Source organism: Danio rerio, chromosome 1 (genome assembly GCF_049306965.1).
Source record: "Danio rerio strain Tuebingen ecotype United States chromosome 1, GRCz12tu, whole genome shotgun sequence".
Classification (NCBI taxonomy): domain Eukaryota; kingdom Metazoa; phylum Chordata; class Actinopteri; order Cypriniformes; family Danionidae; genus Danio; species Danio rerio.
In genome coordinates, this window is record NC_133176.1 from 37,672,143 (window position 1) to 37,685,956 (window position 13,814).

The 13,814-nt window shown below is 37.2% G+C and overlaps 1 protein-coding gene across 2 annotated transcripts in view; it reads left to right on the forward strand.

Annotated features, from left to right (window-relative positions):
* The window catches only part of epha6 (eph receptor A6), a 283,437-nt gene that overhangs the window by 170,394 nt on the left and 99,229 nt on the right, over positions 1 to 13,814 (forward strand). For both annotated transcript variants that reach the window (XM_005159930.5, XM_001344524.9), the window contains exons 4-5: positions 8,052 to 8,207; positions 10,876 to 11,211. In XM_005159930.5, coding sequence (XP_005159987.2) covers positions 8,052 to 8,207; positions 10,876 to 11,211 — 492 coding nt within the window. The remainder of the gene's footprint in view (positions 1 to 8,051; positions 8,208 to 10,875; positions 11,212 to 13,814) is intronic.

The following is a 13,814-nucleotide window of genomic DNA, read 5'->3' on the forward strand; positions in this document are numbered from 1 at the left end:
GAAAGCACTTTTTGAAGGCAAGTTTCAGTATAAAACAATTAATGTTGCATCACCGGGCTATCCAGAGCGATCATGCTTGTTGAATCTGAAGGGAGTCGCTCCGGCGCGTTGTGTGTGTCTGTCTGTGTTTGTGTCTGTGTCAGGGGTTGAGTGAGCGACGTATCTGAGTAGGGGCGTGTGCGCGCGAGACGTACCTAAAGAGCAGTGGGGGTGAGTTGCGCACAACGTACCTGAAGAGCGGTGGGGGTGAGTTGCGCGCGACATACCTAAAGAGCTAGGAGGGATGCAGTGGAGAGGGGTGTGCAACGTACTGAAGGACCGAGCGGGAGACGCGATTTTCGGGAGATTATCATTTATTTGCAGGCATCCGGGAGTCACTGTGCATTTGCGGGATACTCCTGCAACTTCCGGGAGTATTGGGATGTCTTCACTGGACTGTCTTAGCAACTGTCTGAATGTAAAGGAGGACTGAGCAAAATTGTTTCTACTTTATATTAATGTTCTCAACTCACAGCAATACAACTTTACAATGAGTGCAATTTGTATTTAATACTTTATTATTATTATTATTATTATTATTATTATTATTATTATTATTATTTTCCATAACTGCAATGCCTGTATTTTGGCTTTTTTTTTTTTTTTTTGCAGTCCACCTAAAATCCAACTTGGAAATCATTTTTTTTTTCTTTATTGCTATTGATTGTTTTGAAATTCAAATAGCACTTACATGCCTGTGTTTTTATTTCTGTAATGAATATGGCTGTCAGCCCAGGATCTTGATGGTTATTGTGGGTATGTTGTTAACAAGAAGAAACCTGTTTTACGAGTTAAACAAAAATTCTAATAAACAACTATATTTTGAATTTAAATAGTTTTTGTCTTGCGTTTACATTAATTTTACATTTCATTAGCCAATATTACAAGTTTCAGTCTTTTACATGCGATTAATCACAATCAATTTTCAAAAAAAGTGTGATTAATTAGTTATTTTTTTATCGATTGACAGCACTAATGAATTCATTATTTCTAAAAGAAAGAAAGAAAGATAGAAAGAGTGGTTCATGAACAAACACACACAAATACATACATCTTTTAAATATGACAAAAACTCTCGACGACTGAAAGTTACTGGATGCTGTGTCTTTAATGTGGTGTAAAGATTAATATGAATTATTAAAACATCAAGGAGAATGCAGCAAAAAAAAAAAAAAACGTATTAAATTAAAACTCATTTATTATTTTACACCCTTAATTTAAAAAGGAAAAAAACACGGTGATCTTAAGGAAAAAAAGACCCCTAGCCTATAAGCTGTTTTATGGAATATCTTAAACTTGTTTTTTTACTTATAATTATTTATTACAAAGATGAAACTTGGGACCCTAGTCGGCTAACAATGGTTTTCGGAAATGGGCAGGTTGTTTGATTTGAGTGGCGTTCACTCGCACTGGCCCAGGAATGAAAAATCAGTTGTTCCTTTCGCCACCTGTTTTTTTTTTTTAATGAAAAGGTGGCCTTTGCTGCTGCAAAAATGCTGCTAAATCTGTCCTAAACATGAGGCATTACAGCATAAATATTGTTCTGTTTAGTATTTCAGTGGAACAAACTGAATTAGTCATTAAAATGTTTCCTTAAAAGTGTCATTTTGCATTTGAATAAATTTTAACATTGTCATTAATATGTAATGGCAATTTAATGACAAATTCAGCTTGTACCACTGTAGTTGAAATAAAAATTATTAATAATAATAATTATAATATTAATAATAATGGTGACGCATTTGCGCAGTAGGTAGTGATGTTGCCTCACGGCAAGTAGGTCGCTGGTAGCTCGGCTGGGTCAGTTGGCGTTTCTGTGTGGAGTTTGCATGTTCTCCCTGTGTTAGCGTGGGTTTCCTCCAAGTGCTCCAGTTTCCCTCATAGTCCAAAGACATGCAGTACAGGTGAATTGGGTAGGCTAAATTGTCCGTAGTGTATGAATGTGAATGAGTGTGTATGGATATTTCCCAGTGATGGGGTTGCAGCTAGAAACGTATGCTGGATAAGTTGGTGGTTCATTCCGCTGTGGTGATAGTAATAATAATAATAATAATAATAATAATAATAATAATAATAATAAAAATAATGATGCAGCTATAAAATGATAAATTTTTTTAATGTCTTCATGACAATCATGTTTATAACAGATATGTGACAAGTTTTTGTCATGGCAATGTCAAGATGTCATGACAACAATAAAACAACTCAGGCCAATTCTGATTATGTATCCCTATATACATTTCTGGAGAGAGCAAAATATGTCCCAGGTGCTAGGTTTTTTTTTTTTTTTTTTTTTTTGCAGTTTTTGTTTTTGTGAATCCACCAGAGGCTACTGTGTACGCTTTTTCAAATCTCAAGATTATCTTGTGTCATTCACACCTGCTGTTCTTATGTAAATCCACCAGAGGCCGCTGTCGACTGACTAACTAACTGACAGATCCCCCCCACCCTCTCCGTTCCCTAAACCCAACAAATAGTATTTTAAAAACCATCGATTGACCCGCCCACCAACTTCTCAGGTGTTTTGAAAAGCGATCTAGAAGAGAAAAGCCCTCACCAGATTGTTACCACATTTTCAGATTTTACCACATTATTTACTTGTTTATTTTATTTAATTGTTTTATTTTTTCTTACCTTCTTTCTGGAACCATTTTTCACAGATCTCAAACTCCGTCGTCGTGGTCAACTCCGCTCTGCATCTCAAATCCATGGACATACGTGTCAAGCTACCGGATAAACTGGTAACAGCTGAAAACATGCAGATAAGCAGTCAGCTGGTAAATGCAAAAAGAAATGGTATCATATCGGCCCATCGCCCCATTCATTTTAAAGATGAAATTCAGCCATACACAACTCTGGCTACATAAATTGCAATCTTCAGAAACATATTTAAGGCCTTGTTTTCAGAATGAGCCTATGTTTAGATAAAGACAGGTTTTGATGTACTTGTTCATGTCAAATTGTCATGAAAAATAATGGTAGTTTTGCATTTAAAGGGGCATAACTGAGAGAATGTTTCATGTCATGATTATAAAGGTTTAATGACAGTCAATTACACTTTATTTTGATGGTCCGTTTGAGTATTATTAGACTGTCTGCTTCATATCTGTTGATACTGCTCCTTCAACCAATATTTAACTGACTATAAGAAACATTGCAAGTACATGTCAACTTACACCAACCCTAACCCTAAACCCAACCCTAACCCCAACCTAACAGTCTATTTATAATCTCATAAGAATTAGTTGACATGTAGATGCAATGCAACTTAAATTCAACCAACGGACCATCAAAATAAAGTGTGACTCTTATGAACAACCCTTCATTTAACGTGTTACCAAATGAAGTCACACAACTATATCACAAATTAGCCATTTAATCAAAAAGTTACAAAATAGCCTAATGCATCAGCATTTTATGTTGACTTTAATGTCCAATTCATGCAATATCATTTGTATTTGTACTTCAGTTCTCAGATCTGTATGGTGGCTCATTTTGTTTGACTGTTTTTCATGTGTATGCTTCCTTAAAATACACTCTATTCAGTAATATAGAAGTTGACTTTGTTTACAACAGATCTAAATAAAAGTAAGAACCCTCATCAATGATTTATCCAGTGGGGTTGTTTTCTTTGCTCGGAACACAGCCAAACGCCTATACCCATTTGAAAAGATGCTAGCACACACAACTCACTTCTCTGCATCACAATAAGGACGAAAGCGCTGTGCTGGGGAAGCTCCGAATGGCTCTCCGGGAATGGCCCTGTTACTGGAGAAGGTGTCTGGAGTCAGAGAGAAACAGATCAATGCCTGTAATGTTGTGGCTGTGGAGAATTACCAACCTCTGAGGAGCAAATTTAAATAAGAGTAAAACTAGTGTGTGTGTGTGAGAGAGACAGAGTGAGAGAGTTGCTAAGGAAAGGGATCTGCTATCCTACATCTGCTGTATGATGCTGTGTGTTAGTATGTGTGCTCATGTGTGTAGCACTTAACTCAGTCTCGTCTGGCTGCTCTCCTGGGCCTGTTGAGTCTTTTAGTGTGGAGACTAAGTCCAAGACGGGAAGTGTTTAAGAGCTGCTATGGTTTGTAGAATAGAAAAGATCAAATGAGCACACTAGAGAGAGAAGGGGGGGAGGAGAAAGAGAAGGAGAAGCTTTTAATGTAACTCTTACATTAAACAGACTGGTAGTTTAAGATTGAAAACATTACCTTTTACAACATTTTAACTGGATTTTATGACATATTGTAATTGGTCGTTTTTCGGGAAACAATTTAGATACAAGCAATTAAATGATTTTTATGTTACAAAATATATTTCTTGTGTAATGCTATTATGTAAACAAAATTAGTGTGGATTGTTACATAAAAAAGTGTAACTCATTTATTCATTCATTCATTTTTCTTTGGCTTAGTCCCTTTATTAATCAGGGGTCGCCACAGTGGAATGAACTGCCAACTTCCAGCTGCAATACAGTACTGGGAAACACCCATACACACTCATTCACACATATACACTAAGGCCAATTTAGGCCCAATATCAATTCTACCCTTTAGGCCTTCTCCTTACTTCCCATGAAGGGGTAGGGGTGTCTCTTTACCTTGCAGGCGTAGGGCTAAGGGGAAGGGGTAGATCCCCTTTCGAATGAAGATTTTTTAGAACCACACTTGAAACCAAATGGTAAGAAAGTTTCCCAGAATACACCATCTACAACAGCAGGATAGCTGCACCCAGAAGTAAGAAGATCCACAAATTAGTATTGTTTGTCATTATTACGAATTTTTACAACAAACAAATGTTTTAATATATTAACCAGTTAAACTCTGCTGTTATTTTGGGATTTCCGCCTGGATTTTGCCTACCCAAATTTAAAAGCTTCCCAAATGTAAATGCAAAAAGTTGGTATCATTTTAAAGAAAACCCTTTGAATTTTCAACACAATTGAAAGTTTTTCAAATATCTGTATATGTTGTCTGTGTTATAATAAACACCTAAAAAAAGAGTTGCTTTTTGTTTTTCATTTTTATAAACTCAAATTTGAAAGTGTACCTTTTAGGTACAATTTTCTCTACCATAATCTGTGCAAAAGTTATTGTATTCCAACTGATGAGAGGTGCTTTGCAAGCCACAGGGACCGATCATTGTTTTCATATTTCACTATTCTTTTGTTTGATCAAACATTATTCACTATGTTTGGACCACGTCAGACATATAAAAGGATTACTTATGCACATCAACTCAAAAACATAGGAGAAACGACCCTGAAGCGCACAGCGTATGGTAAGAGATGAGATATGTCTGTGCTATCTGGGGCTGCTTATTGATCCTAAATGTATTGTTTTCACTTCTGCGCCGACCCGGTACCGGGTCCACGGAGTTTAACTAGTTTTAATAACCACATTCGTGTTTAACATCATGCTTTAAAAAAAAAAAAAAAAAGATAAAATAAAAACCGCTACATTTCGCAATCTATAATCCATAATCATAACTCCTGTATAGCAGTCCCGCAACATTCTGTCACTTGATGACACTCAAATACCCTGCCAAAAAAGTCTAGTGGCTGGGAATGGGCATTTCACAGTGTCTGCTATAATGTAATGTGTTTTTGGTTTACATTGATGAATATGGCCACTGTGTAAATGCGCAGTATAGTTACGATCGTATTGGAAGCCCTTCCCCTTCACACTGGGTTTTAAGGGCCAAGGGGAAGAGGTAGGTGTACAAAAATAGAAATGGGATTGGACCTTAGTTTATTCAGTTCACCTATAGTGCATGTCTTTGGACTGTGGGGGAAAGCGGAGCACCCAGAGGAAACCCATGCGAACATGCAAACTCCTCACAGAAATGCAAACTGACTTAGCCAGGACACGAACCAGCAATCTTCTTGTTGAGAGGCAATGAGCCACTGTGTCGTCGAAAGTGTAATGGTATATTTACAATATTTTGTTCTATATTTTAGGTATTGATGTTTCATTTGGGTATATATAAATTCAAGCATTATTAACCTTGTGTCACACAATGCTTCAGAAAGCATTTTAATGTGCACTTTTTTTGAGATTTTAAGAGATGTGTTGTAAATCAATTAAGAAAACGTTATCCCAAGTAAGCTTTAATTGTGGAGAAAATACTTTTGAGCTTTTGTCAGCTAATTTCATCCTCCAGGTTTAAAATCATTTTTGTGGCAGGATTAAAATCGTTGACGTAGTTACGATCTGCCTGTTCAGAGATGACGTGTTGGTTTCTTATTATTATTCATAGCTGAGTCTTCTTATCCTATGAACCCTGCTTTTTAATTATTCATGACAACATGTGCTTTCTGATGAAAATACCTGCCAAGCTGGGAGACCGTGGCTGTGCACCGCGTGCAATATTTAAAGATTGGAGATTAGTGGACTTTGTCTTTTATCAGTTGAGTTTGTAACCATTCAGACACATCGTCTATATCTGTGCTGCTGTGTTCGCTTATGTTTAAAATCATACAGATTACAAGCAAAGCTAATGGTTGAAATAGATAGGGCAAGATACCTGCTGCACTGCTATCCACTCTGTCTACATTCAGACCCAGGGATTAAAGAGAGAAGTCCTCCTCATTTATAGTGTTTATATAAATATGATTATTACCAGTAACAGTGAAGTGGGATGCTGACCACAGTCAGTGAGGATCCAAATGCAGGGTTTATTAGCAGGATGGTAAGGCAAGCAATGGTCAACACAGGGACAAATAAATGTTCACTGGAAATCCAAAGTCATAGTCAAATATCAGGTGAATGTCAGTACAGGCAGGAAACAGGCAATATAAACAAACAAAACAAAGCAAAGGTCAAAAACATAGCAAGACAAGGCAAGGAAAACACGTCATAATGTTCACTAACAGTTCAACAAGACTCAGCAACAGTGTGTGTGTCTATGCTGCTTAAATTGGTTATGTAATTAGTCCTTGACAATCCTACAGATGTGTGTATGCAATCAGTCAGGATTAGGCTCTGTTGTGAGTGTGTGTGGTGCATGACTGGATCTTTTAGTCCATGAAATGGCGGATTTGTAGTATATGCAATGTTGTGTAATTATCATCAATCTGCACAGGCTGGATCACGGACAATCATAAAAATGATCTTTATAATGATATAACAAATTGTGGTAATGTGTATATATTATATGAAATTACAAATAACCCATCATACATGTAACAGGGCATTAAATTACTTACTGTTTATTTCTTTACATTTTAACTTTTTAAACTAAAAAAAAAAAGAAATGATGGCACGCTCACGGTTTGTGTCTCGTTTTGTAAGCAACTGACAACAATTGTTGACACATGTGCTCCCCTCTTTTTTTCCCTGCTTTGCCGGTCATACCCATACCCATTCCTTACTCTGCTCACAGTTCTCCACGCCCATCATAAAGCAGTTCTGAGGTAGACTTGAAGAACTAAAAGAAGGGGGTTTCATGAACCTTTAAAATTTTAATTTATTTGATTATTCAATGAGTGTAGTGTTTACTTGGAATAAAAATCTGTTTGAAACGTTATACACAATTTACTGTTGCTTTTATAACTGTAACTGGCTACCATTGAGCCCATTACAGTTAAAACAATAATTTCCTATACTTACCTGATCTAAAATTGAATGCTTAGTCAAGTTCAAAAACGTATAAATTCAAAATTCATCGTGTGCCTCACCCCCAAGTAAGTGGTGTCAAGTTTATATATATTTTATAATTTTAAGCATGACAAGTCAACTATTGTTGCAAAGGTCTGACAGTCACGCTTTCTTATTTGGTATTTGTTTTGAGATAGAAGTGATAATGTGAGAGAATTTGACGGTTTTGTTACATAAATACATTAAAAACATAAAAATTACATTAAAGTGGTTCATAATTGACAAACAATGTAATTCAGTTTAAAGGTACTATTTTTTTTTTTTTTAGAAATTTTGCTAATTAAAATAAGTCTGTTTATCCTACCTCTAAAACCTAGAACACACTGACTTTAATTTTCTCTTTGGTTTTGTCCACAGCCTGCAGACCTGGGTTCTACAAAGCCTTTGCAGGAAACATTAAATGTTCAAAGTGTCCCCCGCACAGCTCCAGCCACGCCGAGGGTTCAGCACAGTGTCACTGCGAGAAGAACTACTACAGAGCCAGCAAAGACCCTCCAACCATGGCCTGCACACGTTAGTCTGCCTACTGCTCTACTTTCATTTTAGTATTCTTTTAAAATGTAACAACAAAAACTGAACATTTCTAATTATACATTTTAATAGAAACAAATGTAAGCAATTTGCATGCTAGCATTTCAGCAGTATAAATATACAACTTACTCTTACAGTATAACCTTACCCAGTGAGTGTTACTTGTGTGTCACACGAGCTTCATGTTAAAGTCACATGTTAAACACAAATGAAATGTGTAGTTTTAAAACATTTCACAGACCAGACTTAAGACTTGTCCTGGACTAAGGGGGCAATTACTCTAAAACTGTAAACCTTGTCTGCATTTGACCTGTTCCTTTACTTCACATTAAAACAAAAAGCTTATACTTACATCTTACACACAGAAAATTCTACATACACACCAGCACCAAGCCAAAAATGACATTACGTGACTTCTTTAATGGTTGTTAATAATGTAACAGCACTAAATACTGACTTGGCAAACATAAAAACAATGTTGTCTAGTAAAAATAGCCTAAAATGTAAATCTGGTCTGTTTCTACTGAAAGAAATTTGCACTCACTACTCTGAAAATATGCAAGTGTCTTTGGTTAAGTCTCAAGATGGACACCACCAATGATTTATTTTGAGGCACAATTTAAAATGACTTCTAATTGAACTACCGTATGACCCAATCCTGGTTTAGTCTATGCTCTGTCTGTGAAACAAGACTTGGCAGTTTTAGTTTAATCAAAACTGCTTAGATTTAGCTTTGTTTGTGTGGTCATTTTAATAAGTGTGCACACTTCAATCTGAACCTTGGCATGCACTAAAAGACAGACCAAGACATCTAAAAAGTTGATTTTGATCAAAATAAACTGTTGCTATTCAGTTAACGTATATAGATCAGGACTATTCAACTAGTTTGTCATGGGGGCCAGTTCTTAATAAGCATCCCAAATGAGGGGCCGGAGAGATTTGACTTGCAATATAAGTGATGACACAACAGCAATATATGAGCCCATATTTTTGCTCCTTAAGACACCCACATTTGGTCCTGGCTTTTTCTACATTAAAAAGTTACTTTGTTGTATTTTGAAACTACATAACATCACTGCACTGTCCAATGTTCCTTTCTTTACGAACATAATCAAATGTTGTATTTCAAAGCAAAACAACATCAGTGTAATGCTCCAGTAGGCTTCTTCTACATTTAGACACATTCATACGTTATGTTTTGAACTGCATAACAAAAGTTAATATTTTAGTCAGCTTGACTGATGTTGAGTTGAGATGACTAGAAATCATCTCTACTAGATGTTTAGTCCATTCATTCATTCATTCATTTTCTTGTCGGCTTGGTCCCTTTATTAATCCAGGGTCACCACAGCGGAATGAACCGCCAACTTATGCAGCATGTTTTTACACAGTGGATGCCCTTCCAGCCGCAACCCATCTCTGGGACACACACTCATTCACGCACACACTCAAACACTACGAACAATTTAGCCTGTACCGCATGTCTTTTGGACTGTGGGGGAAACTGTGCATCTAGAGGAAACCCACGCGAGCGCAGGAAGAACATGCAAACTCCACACAGAAACGCCAACTGAGCCAATGCTCGTACCAGCTACCCAGCGTTCTTCTTGCTGTGAGGCAACAGCACTACCTACTGCGCCACTGCGTCGCCCTTGATTCTGAGTTAAAATAATAAAATTAATTGGATTTGGTTTTTGAACATTTTTGTGTGTTCTGTGTGAACTGTTTTGAAAATGTTGACACGTAATGTCAAACTTTTTTTAAATGCAAGGGATTTTTTTTCCTAATGGCTGCATCACAGTCATTTATACATAGCATAAAACACAAGAGAACTTACTGTATATATAAAATAAGATGAAAAGTGAAGTTAAATTAATAAAATAAGTGGCTTTGCTAAACAAACACAAAAAACGACAACATATTTTTATTAGAACGAATTCATTTAAAATAGATTTGAGTTAAGCAAGTAATTAAGACTAAATTTGGCAAAAACATAAATTCTTATTAGAATCAAAACAGACTTTAGTCAGATCACTCTTTATTTCTCACCATTCCACTTTGTGCTTCCTTTTATTACTTCTGAATCTATCGATCAGATTTTCTGTGATTTCAGTCTTCTGCTTCACTCTCCCTCCTTCTGCCCCCCATCGCGCTTCGCCAAATTATTCACCAAACTCAATCTTTTCAACACCAGCAGCAATCTGCATTAAAAACAGGAGAGGAGGAATAATTACTTCCTTGTTATTCACGAGTGGGTGCAATTATCATTAACTATGATAATCATGTCTAGGACATATTCTCATTATCATCATTAGCTGAGTCTGGGAAACTGCAGATAAACGCAGACTTTCCTGTATCTGGCTCTGAGCCGGCTTGCTATAGCAAGAGGAAGCAGGCTACTAGAGCAGATACATTTGTATATCAGCTGAACCAGAGGGAGGGACTGAAAGAGAGATGGCTAAAGCTCTCCTGTGATTTTTAAAGCATTAGCAGGATTCATTAGTTAATGCATATGCACCACTTTTGAGATAAAAATGTAAATCTGCATAATATTTTGCGTAAATAAGCATTTTTGTTGTTGCAGATGGATTTCTGTCAGCATGGTGATTATGGTTGTTAATGAGTCAGGTGTGTGTGTGTGTGTTTACAGGTCCGCCTTCCCCTCCTCGAAACTTGGTTTTTAACATCAACGACACTGCTCTGTTCCTGGAATGGATGCCACCTAGTGACACCGGTGGTCGCAAGGATATAAGCTATACTGCGTTATGTCTTCGATGCGGAGCTGATGGGCAGGACTGCGAGCCTTGCAACAGCAACGTGCGTTTCGTACCCAAACCAACAGGCCTCACAAGCACCTCTGTGGTGGTCCAGGACTTTGTGGCCCATGCCAACTATACTTTCCAAATCGAGGCGCTGAATGGAGTGTCAGGCTTGGGCAGATCTATGAGACAGATCGCCAATATCACCGTCAGCACAGAGCAGGCTGGTGAGTAGAGCTACTTTAACGCTGAAATGACGTAAGTGGATCATTGAAATTCTATGCGATGTTGGAAGAAATCATTGGTATTGCAATGTCTTTGGGATTATTAAATTAGTTTTAATACTACTCCTGAGTAAATGACAGCAGATGTTGAAATGTAATTGATCCTCCATGCTATTCCTGCCTAGCTTGTCACTTTGCTTCTGATGTAAAGGGCCCAAAATGTCAGTTTGCAGCTTTTTATATATTTAATTGTGTTGACCAGCATGAATAAGTTATCAGGATGGATGTTTTGTGCAGATAATCTCCTCAATGGTCTTGAGCAAATGTCATAAGAAGGACAGATAGAGTGGAATAAGCTATTGTTCTATCAAGTGCAATTATCTTAACTTATCTTGATTGTTTACAAAGAGTGGCGCTAATGGGTCTGCATATGTTGATTGCCAGTTCCTAGAAACTGTTTGTGGGTCAATAAATGAAAAAAATAATGATTTTAATCATTCATTCATTTATTCATTTATTGATTGATTGATTCATTCATTCATTCATTCATTCATTCGGTCAGTACCTGGATGGGAGACCACATGGGAAAGCTAAGTTGCTGCCGGAAGGGGTATTAGTGAGGCCAGCAAGGGGCGCCAAACCTGTGGTCTGTGTGGGTATTAATACCCCAGTATAGTCAAAGGGACTCTATACTGCTCAGTGAGCGCCATCTTTCAGATGAGACATTAAACTGAGGTCCTGACTCTCTGCGGTCATTAAAAATCCCAAGATGTCCTTCGAAAAAGAGTAGGGGTTTAACCTCAGCATCCTGACCAAATCTGCCCACTGGCCTCTGTCCATCATGGCCTCCTAACCATCACCATATCATAATCGGCTTCATCACTCTGTCTCCTCTCCACCAACCAGCTGGTGTGTGGTGTTCGGTCTAGTGGAAAATGGCTGCCATTGCATCATCCAGATGGATGCTGCACACTGGTGGTGGATGAGGTGATTCCCCCAATGTGTAAAGTGCTTTGAGTGCCCACAAAAGCGCTATCTAAATGTAAGGAATTATTATTAAATTATAAATATTAATTCACCTATAACGCATGTCTTTTGGACTGGAAACCGGAGCACCTGGAGGAAACCCATGAAAACACGCGGAGAACATGCAAACTCCACACAGAAATGCCAGAAATGCCAACTGACCAGCAACCTATATATATATATATATATATATATATATATATATATATATATATATATATATATATATATATATATATATATATATATTCTCGACAAAAGTTCCCTTGTTTTTCAATATCCAGTACGAAAATAGTATTGTTTTATAGTAATCATTTTAATTCAACACATCAAACCTTTATTTAAGCATGCCAAGTTTGTTTTGTAGCTTAGTATTTTACATTTAAGCAAAAATTAAATGTTTTTTTGTAATTTTTGCAACCATCAGTTATCCCCACATGTTCTGGGCCACAGACCTGTTACCATTTTTCTGTTCTAATAATAAATGATAATAAAAAATAAAAATAAAAAAAAACATTGGCACAACGTCTTCAGAGCTATTGCCATGCTGGCCAGACTCTCATCGTTCATCATGATAATGACGATAACGGCAAATTTCATTTCATCCTGGAGAGGCATTGTCTCAGCACATCAAATGCGGGATATCTCCTGGCCTGAGCTCAGTTTCACACTAATAGAGACGCACGGCTTTATCTAAAAGCCTGCTGTCTTCCTCTATCTGGCTGCCGTATCCGCGGATATGGCCAAACTTCATTATTAGAATCGGCCCAAGTCTCCACAGGACAGCTCTCTCAACTCTCAGGACTTATTCTCATGCCGGATTTATCAATTTCTCTCCGTGTGCCCATTTCCTCTGTTTCTCTGACTGATGATTCACTGCTCACTTTCATCAGTTGGGCTGTGCTTCAGCTTCATTGCTTATCCAGATGTCTGCTTCAAAAGAACAGTGTGAAATACGCTTTGTTGCTTGAACTAATGAAACATGATAATTTATTTTATTTCTGGAAAAGGGCGAGAGGTCAAATGTCACGTTTGGACCAGGTGCTCTGATACTCTGTCGGTAGGGTCAGTTTCTTCTTTGTGAAGACAGCGGAGCTCATCAGCATCAATGTCAGCGAGGAAGAAAGATTGATTGATATGATCAATCTGCCTCATGAGCTGTAATCACTCTGAAGAGCTTTACACCCTCAATCTACCACCTGCCGAGAGAGAGAGAGAGAGAGAGAGAAAGAGAGAAAGAGAGATTTAGGGAGGAAATTAATATGTACAGTATGTACAAAGCATCTAAAAATTCACAGCAGATTGGCATGGAGATACGTTTTCCTCATAAATGTATTTGGAGACTTAAAATATTATATTTCTAGCAGAATTTCTCCTATTTTACTCCTATTTTACTGCTTATATTAGCTAACAAGTGAGGTAAACTCTAAAAATGGTGCTTTTTTAAACCAAATGTGGGTAAAATATGGACAAAACCAACCACATGGAAAAATGTTTTAATTTAAATCGGTAACACTTTACTTAAAGGGGTGTTCCTGAGACTGCCATAACATAATAGATTTAACGCATTCTTATGATAA